The sequence below is a fragment of the Hippoglossus hippoglossus genome, chromosome 4 (assembly GCF_009819705.1).
Source record: "Hippoglossus hippoglossus isolate fHipHip1 chromosome 4, fHipHip1.pri, whole genome shotgun sequence".
NCBI classification, from domain to species: domain Eukaryota; kingdom Metazoa; phylum Chordata; class Actinopteri; order Pleuronectiformes; family Pleuronectidae; genus Hippoglossus; species Hippoglossus hippoglossus.
Window position 1 is genome coordinate 9,601,912 of NC_047154.1, and position 18,592 is coordinate 9,620,503.

General features: G+C 40.9%; 1 protein-coding gene across 1 annotated transcript in view; it reads left to right on the forward strand.

Annotated features, from left to right (window-relative positions):
• The window catches only part of yjefn3 (YjeF N-terminal domain containing 3), a 42,771-nt gene extending 27,877 nt beyond the window's left edge, over positions 1–14,894 (forward strand). The window contains exons 2-6 of the mRNA XM_034582511.1: positions 518–626; positions 7,822–7,932; positions 11,689–11,802; positions 13,730–13,880; positions 14,125–14,894. Of these exons, the coding sequence (XP_034438402.1) occupies positions 518–626; positions 7,822–7,932; positions 11,689–11,802; positions 13,730–13,880; positions 14,125–14,321 (682 nt within the window). The 3' untranslated portion in view covers positions 14,322–14,894. The remainder of the gene's footprint in view (positions 1–517; positions 627–7,821; positions 7,933–11,688; positions 11,803–13,729; positions 13,881–14,124) is intronic.
• The last annotated feature ends 3,698 nt before the right edge of the window (positions 14,895–18,592 follow it).

Here is an 18,592-nt window from a genome sequence, read left to right on the forward strand (position 1 = left end):
GGCTCCTCCAGTCCGCTTGTCGGTGTCCACAGTGTCGTCGGGCAAGACACTCACCCCCAAAGTGATGGCTTTGTGTGAATGTTGTGTGATAGAAAGGTGTAGCATACAGCGGTGCTACATGGATGGATGGATAGAGGGAAATTCCTCTATCACAGCAGCAAGGTATCAGGCACATGACAAACCAGATAATACATTGTAACAATATACTCAAACAAAACTATATACGAAAAAAAATAGGGAATAAAAAAATTAATAAAAATGTACATAATATAATCCAATCACAATTTATACACATAGAGAGTGTGTGTGTTTGTTATATGACATTGTTATAACAGTGGTGGTTGATATGGAAGTTACTGCATGTAAACCAAAAAGAGTGAAAAGATCAAATGAAAGGAAAGTACATAGACATTGCAGATAATGAATCGTGCACGAGGCTCAGAGCGTTTGGTTTGGATGCTAACGATGAACAAACATGTTGCGTCTCTTTCTCACCCTGCTGCTCTGTGTCCCACAGTAAAGGGGAGGCGGCAGCTATCGAGACAGAGCTGGTGAGGGACTACAGGTTTGGACAACAGCAGCTGATAGAGATCTGGGGACAAGCGTGCGCCATCGCCATCACCAAGGTCAGTGCACAGCTTCCACATCTCCAGAGAGTTTCAGTCCATCTGTCTTTGCTTCGTATTTTCCATTTTACCCTCGTTTCATTTCCCTGATGTAAGTGAAGGAGAAGACGGCTCAAGCCAAAGTACTTTTTTTCCTTCTATTTTTGAGTCATTCATAATTTCCATCCATCCCTAGTGATGTGTTCATGGGCTGATCCAATCACGTACTATCCCTATAAATGAAGGTTGATAAAGCTTTCAGGTTTATATAGGCCGAGCAGTTTGGTTTCATTGTGAAATGAACCAATGCTTTGAATGTGCTGTTGTGCTTTTAAAGCTATTATCTTTGGGCCATTAAACCAGCAGCACTAACTACTGAACAGCGGCTGCTATTTACTCTGATGTGCGTGTGTTTTTGTGTATTTTGGTGTGTGTTTATCTGACCACTACTGTCACACCAGCACTTCCAATTTATTTTTCATATTTTATCATATGTTCTGGTAAATATTAAAGGCCTTTCCTAGTCCTGTTGACCACTCAAAGAGCTTTACAGTACAGTTTTACATTCACACACACACACATTCATACAGTGCATCTATGTGCAGCACTTTCTCTATGAGAAGGGGCCATTTGTGGTTCAGTACCTTGCCCAAGGACACTTCAGCATGCCGACCTTTTGGTTTGAGGACAGCTGCTCTAACCCCTGAGCCACAGCAGTTTCCCATGTGAACAGTTTTACCCTGACGTCTGTGTTGCTCTGTCTTCGTATTTGCAAATTAGAGCAAAGCCCAGAACTACACACAGTTTTTATTATTTTCCTTTCCCTTATTGTGAAATTTATAACCAAATAAAACCATCCAATACAGATGCACTGTCGAGGCCTCAGCCAACCAAATCGGTTAAATAGCCTTAACTGTGTCAGCAAACTGTTTCATAGAAGTCGCAAATTTTCTCCGATTTTTTTTATTGTTTTATAGAAAAGCCGCTGCACAGTCTGTGTCAGTGATAATGTGAAAAACAACAGTGATCCTGTTTTGACTGTTGGATTGTTAGAGGGGGGCAAGAAGTCACAGCTGCTGCCACTTACACTTTTCCCCAATTTGCATGAACTTCCATCCAAAGTGTCGGATTATTATGTGGAGGAAATGTTCTTATTTTCTGTGACATTTACCTCCAAATATTTGAGCGGCTCTCCTCGGGGCAGAACACCTGAGCTCAGTCTGCGCTCGCAGTCCAGAACCACACCGAGAACCAGAACCGCAGCTCCATCTTCACTGGTGTGGACGCAGTTTATATTCTGCTGCTGCGATCTGGACTGTGTTGAGCCAAGAAAGAGAGAGAGGGAGGGAGGGAGGGAGGGTGTGTGTGTGAGTGTGTGTGTGTCTGCCTGTCTGTGGAGGGCTGTTGGGAACACATGTGGTTCCCTTTGACCAGACCACTGGCTTGGTTTCATGCCACACTGGTTTCCTTAGTGGACTCTTCAGCGGGCTGTGATGAATAAGAGTCTGAGCTGCAAGACACATGAAACCTGGCGTTGCTGTCAGGAAGAGGGATGAAGAGAAAAAGAAAAAGGGGGAAGGAGACAAAGACACAGAGAAACACACAGAAGCAGAAACACACGTGTTGCAGAAACCACTGAACTAAGTGGTAACAACCGTTAGATGAGACACCTTTAACGGTTTTAGAAAGAGAAAAGCCATAAAGAGACATTGTTTAAATAAATATAAGAATGTTGGTTTTTACCATGTACGTTATTATAATAATATTTCCAACACTAGAGGCAAACATCAATGTAAAATCAAATAAGATTCTGAAGAGTAGACTGAGGAAATTCTCATTGATTTGTGTCATAATCGATTGACCGGCTCTTTTTAAAGCTACATTAATCAATATTTTTAATTAACAATTGACCAGTTGAGTATGTGTCATGTGAAAGTTCCCATTTGTATTTACAAACGCACATTAAATCATTACCCAACTCTTCTGATCCACTTAGATACGTGAGCTTTTTAAGTGAGGACACTCGAATAACCCACTCTGCGCTACCTGTAGCGAAAAAGCCAGATATTTCCCCCAGGGTTTGGTGGAGACCAAAACGGAGCCAAAAGGGAGAAACTATTGCAGTATAAATAGATCTTTTGCACATGCATCATATAAATCTGAGGCATAGAGACATAGAAGTAAACCTAAGATGATTGTTTGTTTTTTTAATGCAGATTATAATTATATAATAATAATTATAATTTCAACACTATCCTCAAACGTTCACAGGAAATCAGACAATTTTAGATTTCTCAAGAATAGGAACAAGGAAACTTTTGTTGATTTGTGTCATACCTGATTGAGTAATACAATAATGACCTGCTCTCTTTAAAGCTGTATTTATCAATACCAAATGTTTATTGTGAAAGGTGCTGCTGGCAATCACAAACCCACATTGAATTGTCACCCAACTCTATGTGAGTATTTTAACTTCTTTTAGCTCGTTGTTTTGTTTTTTGTCAACCCTCACAAAACTCCAGCTGTAGCAGGCGACTGCTCAGCAAAACAGACAAAGTCAGGGATTAGCTAAATTGAACATTTAGTGGCTAAAAAGCCAGATTGTTGGTGGAGACCAAAACAGAACCGAAAAGTAACTGTTGCTCTAAATATAAATATCAAACCAAATATGTCATTGTCATGGTTACACTAGTTTGACATAGTCATTATTGTATTAATGCTTGATGGAGCTGATTTAGTTTTTTCTGCTTTCAATTGTTTTGGTTTGAATTATTTCACCATTGGTGATTAGGTTTATAAATGTTTAATAAAACAACACATTGTTCAACCAAAGAAAGTAATTACACTGTTGGGCTGCGACAGACACACACACAACAGATACCGTTAAACGATAGTGACAGGAAAAATGAGGAACATGAAAAAGAAACAAAGAGAGGTAAAAGCTTAGACGGGCAGTGTGCAGCAGCAGCAGCATCAGTCAGAAGCAGAGACTTTGTGTGTGAGTATGTGATTAAACCCACCACATCCACTTCCCCTCTATTATCATCAGCCCCTGCTGGCCCCATGCCGGGCCCTCCACCATGCAGCCCCAACAGCGTAGCCTTACTAGACAAACACGGCCCTGGACGCTGTGGATCTCTGCTGCCCACAGCCGCCAGCAGCACGCTACCGCTTACATGACATCACTGCTATTTAAGGAAAATTACAGTAGAAGGAGATGCAGACAGTCTGATTTCATTGATTTCACTACAGGCCTGCTGCTGCTGGCCTCCGAGTACACCACACAAACGACCATGTGCTCACTCACGCACACTCACCTACACCTCGGGTTGCCAGATTGGTTTTAGGTTTTCTGTAAGTAATCCCTTTACTGTTCCAGCAGCCACAGCCATCAGGCCCAGACTGTGTGTGTGTTTCTGTATCAGTCTGAGGCTTTTCATCACCTTAGTGGAGACAGAAGAAGTTTTTGTTACCACACAGCAATAAATTAGCCAATAGTTTACAGGAGCCCCCGGACTTCAGGTTGGTCTCCTAGTGTCCTATTAAAGGCCCTGTTTCTCTGCATATGGAAGTATATTTGTGTTTTTAGGGCCCTGATAATGTTTTCTCAGGATCAGTGTGTGTTTCAGGTTGATTGGAAGTGAATGCACATGTGTCTTTACCATTTACATCAAAGCGGAGCTCCCTGAGAGACCGTATTGCAATCAAGCGAACTATATTTTTCAGGCGTGTGTGTGTGTGTGTGGTTGCAGTTGTGGTGGGTCCCAGCACTGCTCTGCCCTTGACCCTACCCTCCTGGTTCCTCTCTTCTAGTTAGATTAGGTTTAACAGTATTGTTCCTGATGCATTTATGCAATGTTTTATAATTATATATATATATATACTGAACCAAGATGTACAAAGTTCTACAGGAGAGCAGACGAAAAGTAGCAAGCACATCACAAACCTGCTCAACAGATGGAACACACCATCTGGCTGCACTTGTAGAGATCGCAGACACATCAGAAATATCATAAATATCTCAAACACTGGAAACCATCTGAGCAACATCGAAACAGAGTGTGGAAACATCGTTTTTATTAAACAATACTGTGGTTACATTTGCTGTCTATGCAGTTTGAACTAGATTTTAAAAAAGTCACACAATTTTGGATTCAAGTGTATCATAGACTTGTTTACTCCTGTGTGTGTGTGGGGGTTTTCTCTGGGTACTTCGGCTTCCTCCCACAGTCTAAAGACATGTAGATTGGGGTTGGGTTAAGAAGCTACTCTGAATTGACTGTAGAGTGAATGGTTGTTTGTCTGTACATGTTGGTCCTGTTATGCGCTGTCGACCTCTCCAGGATGTATCGCCCGGCTCCGGCTCCCAGCGTGACCCTCAACGGCCAAGCAGTCTAGATAATGGATGGATAGACTTCTATTAAGATAGTTACTTGATATAAGAAAGAGATTTAGTGATCTGCACAAATCCAGACGACCAGCTCACCTGGTAGCGATGGCACCCTGCATATGGAGGCTTGAGTCCTCAGTGGCTGCAGGTTTGGTTCTGACCTTTGCTGCATATCTTCCCCACTCTCTCTCCCCATCTCATGGTTACTATCCCATCAGTAAAGGTGAAATGCCCGAAAAAATATATAAAAATATATAAATAAATCCATACAACTGTCTTTTGTTTTGGCCATGCTGTCAGCATTAGTGTGTAAAACATCCAAAAGCACCGGGCATCAGGTCAAACTTGGAAGTTGTTTTTAAAATGGTGATTAAAGTAGTCGTGAAATTCATTATTTGTGTGAAGATTGACCCTGCAGTCCTTCTGCCAGTATTTCCCATTACAAAACAAACCCAGCAGCACCTTCAGCAACACAGACACCATAGACAGGCAATAATTAATCCTAGGGGTAATGTGAGTTATTGTATGCTGATGCACATGAACGTACCCAGCAGACTTGGAGCAGCAGGAAAACTCATCAGGAGTTGTATTTCTGTCCACCAGATGATGTAAAGTCTAATATTTACTCTACTTTTAGCTCCCATTTGGTTTCCTCCACCTCCTGAGGAAAACCACTTCCATTGGACTAACTCATGGTTGGTTTATTGGAGGAAATTAGATGGAAATAGCTTCTTGCTATTGCATGTTGAACAATAGTTAGAGGTCTGAATAGACCCTTTCTCACTACACAGTTATTTGGTCCCTTGTTAACATAAATAAATAGATCTGTGCTGCTCAGGTCTGCTACCTCTGTTTATTTAACCTCCTGATATTTTGTTCTAGTCGATAAAACACATACTGAATATGGATGAGTTAGCATTTCCCTCTAAGTACATATTTGCAGTGAGTGCCACTGAGAGGTTATATCATTAAGATCAGGTTACACAGTGTGAAACTCACAAAAGCCTCTGTCTCATCAGATATGAAAATTAACAACTGTCCTGATTTACTGTTGCACACTTTTAGTTTCTATACCTCCTGTCTCTTGTTCCCTCTCGATCGCTCCCTGCTCCTCTTTCCTGATATTACCATCAGCCCCGTGGCCCATTGAGTCCGTGTGATGATTTCTCAGCTGAGCTGTTATGATGGGAGATAACAGCCGCTGTCTCTCCTCCTGGATCCATCGCTCTGGTTAATGCAGTCTTGTTATATCCAATTATCTGAAGTGGAGAATGGCCTATTTCTCCATGTGAACTTTCTCCTGCCGTGAATACATTAGTGGAAGAGGAAGTTAATGGGCTTTATGTGCAGTGGAGGAATTTTGGGCCTAATTCAGGCTCAGGGGGCCGAGAATTAACACCAGAGAATGAAGCAGCTCAATTTGAATTATGTAAAAGTTGCCTGACAGCCTGCAACCTATAATGTAAAACAATTGCAATATATTAGTTAAAGGGGAGGACAAGTCTTGTAATAACAGGGCCAAGACCTCATACATGTACTTTGTTACGATACTGTTAATTACCCTTTAAAATACAGGATACTTAGAAAATGAAGTATTTAGTTGTGTTTAGTTCCATCATATCTCAAAACCCACTTTTACCAAATGGCTTTTACTTGTTTTTAGCTATTATGTTTCTTTTATCCTTTTCTTTTCCCAATCATTTGAAATGATGTTGTATTAAATTGCTTGTTGCCTTTTATGTTTTATTTGTCCTCTTTGTGAAGCACTTTGTAATGACTGTTTTGAAAAGGAACTATACAAATAAAATTATTATTATTATTATTATAATAATAATAATTATTACTACTAGCCTAAATAATTACAGAGATGTACAAAAATAAGCCTTTAAAATGCATACAAAACAAAATTTGTTAACCATATGTATATATTCAAAGGTGCATCACATTATATTCTTTGGATCAACCACAACTACATTGTTATGTAAGTGAATATAAACACTCCTAATAAACAAACAGTATGCTATTTTTAAACTTCTTGTTTTGTTCTTAAAATATCCTTTTTTACATACTTAGAAAATAGTGTCACTTTAATTTGTGGGCTGTAATCTTAAGTGTTACTGTAAACTGCCGTTCTGACAAACATTTATTGGGCTCTAATTGGACAGGTTTTCCTGACGTCAGCGTAAATTGTTCTTTTTCTGGTTTAGGAAATTATGCTATGACCTTTAAAAAAACGTAACACATACAGACACAGACACACACACACACACACACTTCTGTTTGGGTCTTCTCAGGTTGACAGTTGCGCAGGCCTATATATACCGGCCTTGTTTCCGAAGGCCCAGGGTGATTTACAAGGAAACGTGTGGCCAGTAGACGAGGCGGATGCCAGCAATCCGCTGCAGCCAGGGCAGAGACGGAAAGTGTGGCGTATAAATGGAAGCGTCCCATGGCAAAGGACACTGGTATTTTCTCCCCTACTGCCAGGGTTATTTTAATAAGATTGGGCTTTTTCTCATAGACAATGGCCCTGGTTCCATTTCCACCCTTGTCTGGCATGTGTGGCATGCTGCAGGAAGGGACTCTGAGTACGATGCAGAGGCCAATCACAGATAGGATGACCTGCCCTGAATAAGAAGCCCGAAGTCCGAGGGATCACACTGAACACTGATGACCATCGATCTTCCTCTTGTTTTTGTCTCACTAACCCTTTCTATTTTCTCCTCAGTAAATCTCTTCTATCTCTCTGTCTCACATCTTTCCGTCCGCCCAGTCATCAGCTCGTCTCTAACCCTTTATTTGCCTCTCGTGTCTTCTCTCCACCAGGCCTACCCCCTCAGCTCTCTAGCAAAGAAGCAGCCAACAGTGCTGGTGATCTGTGGTCCCGATCAGAACGGCTCCATTGGGCTGGTGTGCGCCCGACACCTGCGCATATTTGTAAGTAAACAACTGTACAGACATGCATTAGTGTGGCTGATAACACAAAAGCAGATTTCCAGCAGAGTAAATGGATTTAATAACACAACAAATGATCCATTACAGTCCGGTGCTCGCACAGTCATTATATGGATTAAATCACAGTGGAATAAACAGTCTCACATCAGGACCAACACAGGATCCCCCAGACAGGTTTTACACAGTTTCATTTCTGCTCCTGTAGATTGCTCAGAGACGTTATCCCATTACCCTCACTGCGAGGGCACTCAGACAGCCATGACATCATGCCATTGTTACTCTCGTTAAAGCCGTCTGCGTCTTACGCTCGGCGGCCACGATCTGATGTCATGACCACGATGTTTCCCTCGCAGGCCACACACTGACTGACAAACCCAAGACAAATTGTTTTTGGAGGCAGGGACCCATCCTCTCCGAACACACCACAGCCAGAAGAGTGTCTTTTTTTTACACGGTGCAGTTCATTTGAGTGCACGTCTGCCTGCCCCCGCAGTCCACGACTTTATTGGAAAGGAAATAATGGATATGTGTTTTTGGGGTCTTTGGTTTGTAGAGGAATGCATCCATACTCTTTTCTATATATGTCTGACATGCTGGATTTACAGAGCATTTACAGCTCCGATTAAAACCATGTTAGACAGATTTTGTTTAGGCAGGCTGATGGCTCTCTGTGGAGTCTATCCCCCACTCTGTCTGTTTCCCTCTTAAGGCCCGAGGATGAGGTCAGAGGACTATGAGAGTGATATATTTTAATCTGCCATTTGAGAAATGACTAAGGGGCTTCTCAGTAACTTGGCGTGAAAAACTTTAAGAAGCTGGGCGCTGATTCCCTCTTTTAAAAGGTATCATTTATGCGTTTTGTCTGCTATTTTATTACTTTGTACTTTGTTATAATGTTTGACCAAACACTGCAATTGGCCGACTGGGACCTCACAAGTCTGAAACTGCTCCTATTTTAAGAAACTCGAGCACTCACTTTGGACTGTGGAGCTGGTGTAACGGTTTATGTTTTTCATGGTGCGACGTGATCCCTGTCAGCAAGGAGACATGCATGCGTACACGCGAGACACAAACATTCGCACACACACACTTGCAAACACATATACACACACATGGCGTTGAGCCCCTGATGCGGAGCTGTGAATGTGATCAGACAGAGCATATGATCACTTGCAGGCGACCGGGCCAACTCGCTTCTCACGTCACTACAAGATGTTCGTGTTCACAAAGTCAGGTCGTGTCGGAGTCTGTCATAACTCTGTGATTATTTCCAGGGTTCGGTATATACGGAAAAACTAAATGGAGCATTTACCGGACAACTCAGATACTCTTTGATCAAAGCTAAAGTTGGATCACTACAACAATCTAAGTCCAGTGCACATTGGTCCCGCTGTAACTTCACAGCTTGTTGTATATCATTACAATCTGTCTCTGGAGGCAGCAGACAGTAAAACAACCACATTTAAAGGATGCTAAATTAGCATAGGATAAGATAATCCTTTGTTAGTCCCATAATGGAGACATGTGCTGTGCTGCAGCAGCAAAGAGTCGAATAAAAATAATGTCAGTAAAAGTAATAAATAGGTAAACATGCGTTATAAATGCAAGGAATTATACAAATCTGTATAGAATAGAAGTTGAACAGTGTCACCAGAATATAAACAGTGTGCCCAGTTTACACATTAACATTAAGATGCTGTATTGAAAGTTTTTCATTAGTCAAAGACTTAATTGTCCTGCAGACCTCATCCCTTCGTTCCTAATAAGCTGTGTGCGACATCAGGATCCGACAAAACACCACGGCCGTCCCTCAGAGAGAGGAGGTGTGACCCTGTCGTCTGTGAGCATTAACTGGAGAAAGACCCCGTCTGTGCCCTCTGCTTGTTTGTGTCTCACGGCTCATTTCTGTTCGGGCTCGGTGACACTGACAGGCATGGGGAGCTCTTAGTTTCACACAGCTTGATGGTTTTGCTGCTGATGAGGTCAAGGGCAAACCCTGAGGGACAGTGACACACACATATACACACACACACACATCCACACACACACACAGTAGATTGTTTTTCGCTCTGCCAGCTCGATGATGTCAGGGGATCCTCGCTGTGGAGGTTTGATTGGTTTGGGATACCAAAGGAGCTCCGTTTGATCTGACAGATACTTTTTTGTAGCAGCTCACAGATCACCTACATTTAAAACGATCCCTTTTTATTATTCCATATTTGTTAGTTGGCTACAGCTAAAGAATCATACATTGGCCAGATGTTAATACAAAATATTGGATCCCTTTTGATTTAGATATAACCATATTACCACATATAACATATTATATGTACAATAAAGGTTTTGGATCTCATGAACACGAAGAAGCTTTCAAATACTCTACTTGAAGAAAAGTACAGATACAAGATCAAACTTGTTTCATTACAAGTACAAGTACCTCACTTAAAGTTACAGTGTTATAATTTAATGTCTAATAAATGTAGTTGAGTATAAAGAATTTGCATCTGAAATGTAGCATGCTTGAAGTATAATGATGGATACCTTATAGGGCCGTATAAAAGAAAAGGATAAATCTGATATTTCAAGAATAAAGTTGAAATTGAATTAGAAAGAAAGTCATAGTATTACGAGAATAAAGATGGAAACATTTTTTGAATCTTGAACCAATCTCATTGTTTGAGAAACAATGAAACCCCTGTAAATATCCTGCAGACGTAACTAGCGAAATACAGTCGACTATGACCAAGCATTTCCTCCTCTCCTCATGTGGTTCTTTCTTCAGAATAAACAGTTTCTCACGGAGTCTTTTCACAGTTCTGATACTTATGATGATGTGATGCTGATGTACTGATGTGTGTATTTTATTACTTGTGAAACGTATACTCAAGTATAACTTCTAAAGATACTCCACAATCCTCATTGTAACTGAAACAGACTTCTTTAAAATGACACTTTGCTTAAAATGATTACTTCATTCTCGAAATATCCGATTTTTTCTCCCCTTCAAGTGGCTCTAATACTACGTTGTGAAGTATAAAGTACCTATGTTTTTTTTATTCAAGTACAGTAGGCCTACTCCAGTAAATCTACTTGGTTACTGTCCACTTGCAGTTCAACAGAAATGTGACTTTCCACAAATAATGAGCTGGAGTTACTCTGCTTGTCGTCAATAGCAACATGTTGTGCATTGTTTAGAGCCAAAGCATTTGTATTAAAAGAAATGAGCACAACAGACATGATTCAATTCGTCTTCAGTGTATTGTGATGGACGGACTTTTAAACATGCAAACACACACACACACACACACACACACACACACACACACACACACACACACACACACACACACACACACACACACACACACACACACACACACACACACTGACAGTGACACTGGACCCTTTTTATGAGTGAGGTCACAGCTGCTTCCTGCTGAGCATCACAGACTCTTCAGACTGCAGGTGTCTGGATTTCCACTCTTCTCGGTTTATAAAGGAAGTATTCATTCAGGGAACAGACTGTAGAAAAAACCACAACTGCTGATCACTTGTTAACAGTATTTTCACTTGTCGTGAACCACATGTAATAAATGTCCGTCGATGCATCATCCACACTTAATTACGTCGACGATTCCTAATATCATTGGCTGTGTAGATATTGTGCTAACTTTTTTCGTTTTTTCCTCCTTTGTGCCCCCCCCCCCCCCTTATTCCCTGTGGCCTCGTCTCATGTAGGAGTATGAGCCCACCATCTACCACCCCAAACGCTCCTCTCACAGTCTACACCAGGATTTCACGGTTCAGTGTGAAAAGATGGACATCCCGTTCCTCTCCTACCTCCCCACAGAGGTCAGCAGCACTCTTACACGATAACTGATTTCAACGCATTTCATAAGCATGGACCTCAGTGGTGTCTGTACATGAAGTGCAGTTTTATTGTGATACTGAAAACTACTTTTCAAGTGTGTGTTGTTGAGCAATTTGTTGCTTTTGACTAAATTGTTGAATCTTGTTCAGACCAGTTGCTCCTAAATGTCTCAGGTTGTGGCCCATGAAAATTTGGAAATTGATATTTGGGTAGTTCATCCAAATTTCATATGATTTAAATTTGAATCAATAATTATAGGCCTGTAATCTCACCAGTATTTAATAAAGCCAACTTTGGGGAAAAGTCTGGAAAAATACTGTTTTCTTTTCTGTGCCGTTAAAGGGTAGCTTCACTTAAAAAAAAGAAGAAGCTTAAAACAGTAAAACAATGAAAGAGTTAGTGGTCCCTGTAAAAAGTCTTCCTCTCCATAGTGGCTGTGAAAACAGATCCTAATGTGATTCCAGTAAAACATATCGGAAACAATCCAAATCCTCTTTCTCTGCAAAAACTATCAGCCACAGTTAATACAAAGATTTAGTAGTTTGCAGTGACAGTGAAAGAAAGTGGGAATTTTCCAATGTTACAGTGTGTTTAGTCTTTGTGTTGCTATGACTCGACATAGCAACACAAAGAAAGCTTGCACAGGAGAAAGTATAACTTTGGAACTTGACCATTAGATTTGCTAAACTCAGCTGGAGACAATTGAGTTTTATTGACATAATATATGATAGAAAAGTGAAGCACAACCTGGAGTTCAAGATCAGTCTCTTCAGAATTGTGTGATTCTTGTCCACCCATTGGTTTCACCTTGTAACGCTCATTGCAGCCCCTTGATCCAAACTCATTTATGAGTAAAGAACAACGTGACTTTGGGATGTGAACGCCCTCTCTGTGACCCGTGACAGATTTGCTAGATCAGCGAATCCTGTTGTGCTTCATTGGTTGTTCAAGGAGCTCGAACATCTGGCGGGAACAGCAGGGAAGCTGGTTTAGCTTCATGCTCCTGGTTAGCAAAGTTCACATCACAAAAAGCTGTTTCCTCAGCTCTCCTGAGTCGGGGGGGGGGGGGTCCACTGTTCAGTTTGAGCTTTAGTCTTCATCGCCATCAACTATATTACCCTGCGAACTGCCGTCAGTGATGCTATACGAAGGATCGCCTGTTCAGCTTAAGTCTCTGAACCGCTACAGTTTAATATTGAATCAAACATATTATTCATTATATTGAACATTTATTGATTTATATTGATATGAGATTGCTTGTTGCCACCTCCACAATAGCAACACTGATCACCACATTATGTTCGATTATTTTCTTAAATTGGTCGAATCTTTCTTCACAGCAGAACTGTCCAAGATTCATTCAGCCCCACCAGACACCTCTCTCTCTTGCTTGCTCACTCACTAACGCTGACACACACGCACACACACACACACACTATACACCAACACAAACACAAACACAGTGACATTGGCAGATCTGTTAACTCAGGCATTAAAAAAACAACATAATTTGGCAAATAGAACGGGGAAGTGAGATCCGATCCAAGTGATCACAGAAGACACTTGTGTGATTTTAATATCAGGTGTGAACAGATGAACTCAGAGCTGACCACTTGTGATCAGATCTCTCAAGACGGATGTTAACACCAGGTGTGAACAGGGGCTTTGACGGGGCAGAGGACATCAACCACTTACTGTAATGCTCCATGCTTGCAGTGACAGAGGCTTGTAGATTTGCACGCTGCACCAACTAAATAAGAAAAATATGATAAATGGCAAAAGACACAATTGTAGGAACAATAAAGATACTTTCGTTAAGTAGACCATATCGGTGAGGCCATGCTTTCCTCAGTCTCTGAGAAAGGCAAACTGGAATAAACTGTTCATACTGAGGTGTGTTGTGTTCAGGTGCAGCTCATAAACGATGCCTACAACCTAGTGATTGATGCCATGCTGGGCCCAGAGTCAGACTGGACCAACATTAAGGAGCCTTACTCTGGTATTCTGGTCACCCTGAAGCAAGTGAAGATCCCCATTGCCAGTGTGGATGTGCCTTCAGGTAGGTGTTCATGCAAATGTTCGATTTCAGGCTGGAAACACATGATAAATGAGCCTTCAGGCAGCTGCCCAGGAGCGTTGGCTCCCAGACTGGAGGTTGGAGTTACACAGGGAGATAAATTCTACATTCTGCTCAGTGTGAGCTTATCATATCCCTGAATACACTACCTGCTGATTCTGAGCAGGCAGAAAATGACCACTAAGCTCTTTTTCTCCAACGTCTCTTTTCGTCCTGTCTCTCTCAGGTTGGGATATAGAGGAACCGAGTCAGGACGGGATTAACCCGGACGTTCTCATCTCGCTTACAGCACCAAAGAAGTGTGCCATGAATTTCACGGGGAAGCATTTCTTGGCCGGACGCTTCCTGCCCTATGACATCCAGAAAAAATACGAGCTAAACCTCCCAGACTACCCCGGCACAGACTGTCTCATAGAGTTGTAACACATGGGATCCAGTGGGGCCACAGCTAAAACAAAAAAAAAAGATAAAAGTACAGTTAATCAATTCTCTTGTTTTGTATTTTATAGATTAATGTTGCCATCTCAGTTGTGTGACACAGGCTACATGTGCTGTTGAGCTACAGTAGAGGGATACTGTTTAGAACCTGTGGTTTGAGTCATGTCTTTTTAGGGGAATGGCACGAGGAGTTTTTTGTGTGAACTTGTAAAAGCTGTAGCATTACACTGTTTTATGATTACTTTGCAAAAGACAGACACAGTCTCAGCAAGCAAAGATTATGTTTTTTTAAGACGCCAAGAAATGGAACTTTATTTTCAGCACTTTCTTTTTGACTGTTCATGTTCTGATGCTTTTCTGTTCTTACGTGTAACTTTCTACTGAGACGTGCTGCTGAGCGGAGTCGGTGTACGTCGGAGAATCCAAATGTTCTGTTCACGTGTTATTGTTTGAGTTGGTCCACCTGCACATTACTATTGTTTCAGTTACTTCAATTTGCTGGTACACAAGGTCCAGTTCTCGTTGTCCAATAAAAAAAACAGTTAAACTTAAAGAAAACTTAAGTTCTGTGTATTTTGTTTTCTTTCAATTAAAGCTGCAATAATCAATCTACTGTATTTTAGGTTAACACAACCTTACCAATATGGCCACACTTCCTGGTGGTTGGCTTCAATATAGTCATAAACTCCTCCTCCTCCATGTTAGCAGGTGGGACATGGACCAAACAAAAAAGTACACGTCAAAATACATTTTTGACAAAGATGGTTATCATTTTCGATCATTTTAAGTGGTTCTTATCACACTGCTCATTTATCCAGGATTTTTTTTTTTTATCCGTTATTTGATGATTTGATGACGAACGTGGTGATACCTCCTGATTGACGGCTGAGACTGACACATGATTATGACTATGAAAAATACAGTCTATATGTTACCTTTATTATCTAAATTCAGATGACAGGTATAATACAGCCGTTGAATAGGACTAACCGTCTGTCATGTTTATCAAATTATGTTTTAAGTTTGTGTTACTGCACAACACTGGAGTACAGATTATCCTAAAAACTAGCCCAGTTTGCTGTTTTTAAATGGCGGCCACTGGCCAACAGGCGACCAGGCTGCGTTGTGTGCACATCATCTGCGATTAAAGTTGTATTTGTCAGATGGGTGCACAGTTATGTTTGTTTATTGCTTCCCATTTGGACTTGATTTGGTAATGAAAGCCATAACCAGGTGACCGGCTGTCGAGGACGGTCTCTCATTATTGAGCTCAGAGTTTCAGGCTCCAATGAGAATGACTAAGAGAGGCTGCTGGGCTGTTTATGAATGAGGTCATTTAAATGATACACAGGAGCTTCTTCTGGATACTGATGCAGTAATGCCTGGTGAGTGCGTGCGTGCGTGCGTGTGTGTGTGTGTGCACACGTGAGAGTGGGCGTAGAAAGTCAGTGAAAAGGAATGTCAATCCCCTCTTTCGCTCGGCGGCATTAAATCTTCCAGAGGAGAGCTGACGAGGGTTGTAGAAATATGTCTGAGCGCTCAGTGGGCCTGTCTTTCATGCCTGTCCAATCCCCCGTCAGGAAACAACGGCTTGTCACCACTCTGTCACTTGTGCTTCTCGTGAGAGCGGCTGAGAAATGAGCTCCGGAGTCGTCGGTAGCCCGAAGAATAGAACAATCATAACTGTCAGCTGCACTTGTTTTAATATCCAGTGACAGATATTCTTACACGGAGGAGAAATGCGGTGAAAGGATTTAGTGTGAATAGAAGTAAGGCAGGAGGATTTATCCACTGCTTTGATTGAGCAACGCACAAAAGCTCAAGGTTGAGTGATTTTCAGGGCACTGTCTCTCAGTGTAACTCAAAGGATTCCAGGGCTTTTGATCGTGAGAGATACAGATTTTAAAACAATAATCATTTCATGTTTCATATTGGACATCTTTCATCAAACACATCTATGGTTATTTACTTTCCGTGTTTCCAGCTTACTCATATAGCAGCCTGGTTATGTGGGCATTTAAGTCTATTATCAGTTGGTTATTATTAGACATTTTAATAAAATTAGACTTATTTAGGTTCTTTAAGAACAAAGCAGGTCTTATAGTTTTCTTATTTTATGCATCAAAATACTGATTGCATGATTCTGTATCATCTTCAGTAGCTTTCATTTTGTTGAAGCTGCTTGCGATCTTTAATTATGACAGAGGTGAAGAAGTACTCAGATACAATGATGCAAAAGTACTTCATATGTACAAGCACCACATCCTACTTAAGTAAAAGTACAGAAATATTATAAGCAAAACGTACTTAAAGTGTCAAAATGAAAAATTATTTGACAGATTATTTAACATTATTAGATACTGATGCATCAATGTGTGAGCAGCGTTTTGCTATTGTAGCTGGTTGGAGATTGGTTCAGGACTAAGGTGAAGACCAGAGGTTTTGTGAGGTGATTAACTCAACAATACCTCAAATCTGTAATAATAAATAAGTCTAATTTTGTGATGCCCTTTTAGTGAAATATTTTTTTTAAATGTACTTAAATGGAACCATATGAGAGGCTCGCAGTAAAGCTCCCTCTTTGGTGTAAGTGATAGCAACAACAAGAGATGTGAAACTTAACAAAGGGAACAGATGTGATTGTTTTGTAGGAGTTAACAAGTCAATGAGGCAGAAACGTCTTGTGTTGTATTGTAGCTTATGTAAGTTTAAATAATGTAAAATCCTTATCTGAAATATAACCACAAAAGAATTGCTGTCGTAGAAATGTATTGGTGTAAAAATGACAATATTTAACTAGGAGGTTGTGTTTTTATCCGTGTTTGTTGGTCGATTTGTTTATTTGTTCGTAAGCAAGATAACACAAAAACAACTGAATGGATTTCCATGAAACCTGGTGGTAGGATGCAGTATGGATCCAGGATCCAGGATCCAGGATTTTTTTCCCACTTTCTTTAACATTGGAAGATAGGGCGTTTTCCCAACATTTTCACAGTTTTCCTAGGGAATAATTCAAGGATCTTGACGAAAAATATCAGGCACATTTAGGCAACTGACAGCTTTAAGTGTGGGACATTTGTTGCAGCCTGATTTAATTTGAGGGGACTGTTTTAGGGGACTGTTTGGCCTTGGTGGAGGTATGCGCTCTACTGAGTGCCACTCTACTACTACTTCTATATATAATGGATATCACTTTAAATGGGAATACTCAAGTAAAGTAGAGGTACCTAAAGATGGTACTTAAATACTGTCCGGTAATGAAGAAATAAATCTTTTCCAAGACGTTAATTCATTTTAAAGATAAATTCCTTGATAAGTTGCTGTTTAACACATTTTTTTATTTCCAGTCTGGAGGGATTTATAAAAGAGTTGGATACACATACAACTTTCTTTCAATTACCAAGGAATTTACAAGCCTCTTTACTAAATAGCAACAATTTGCATGTTGCAAATAAACCTGAGTACCATACACTTCATAAGTGCGTCTCGTGTCTGCCTTCGGAGGAGTTTTTACTGAATGGCATGCCATATGACGCCACTTCCACTCTTTGGCAGCGCACCGGCTTGCAATCAGAGACTGTTGGAGAGTTACAAAACTGAACCAGAAGTTGAAACCAGGGAGAGAGCAGCATCTGGCACTGTGCTGTGTTTGTTAGAGAGTCCGATACAGAGCGGGAGACAGACGGGGGCAGTGAAGGACACAACATTTTACAGGGGACCATTAGAAGGGTCTTCCTTTATTTGATATAGAATCAAGAGCTGAAATCATGACTGACGAAGAAAAAACCTTGTTTCAAACTAGTTTCCTATAATTTGAATGGTTTAAAAACAGGAGAAGTAAGGTAATAAAACATAGAAATTAAATGGGCTACACACACACACACACCTGTGAATGAATATAATATATATACACTTTAAAGAAAAGTCAAAATATAATTACACAAGAGACTGAACTTGTGAAACCTTGGCTGGAAAAAGAGGAAAACACCTTCTTATTTTGAGCAACAACACACACCCTCTCATACACACACACACACACACACACACACACACACACACACACACACACACACACACACACACACACACACACACACACACACACACACACACACACACACACACACACACACCACACATTCCCTCCCTCTGCCTCTGTGTGAGTGTCTCTCTCCCTCCCTACCCCCACCATACCCTCACCTTTTTTGGGAAGATGATATGGGGGACCCAGATGTTACATTTCACTGGCCAATGGT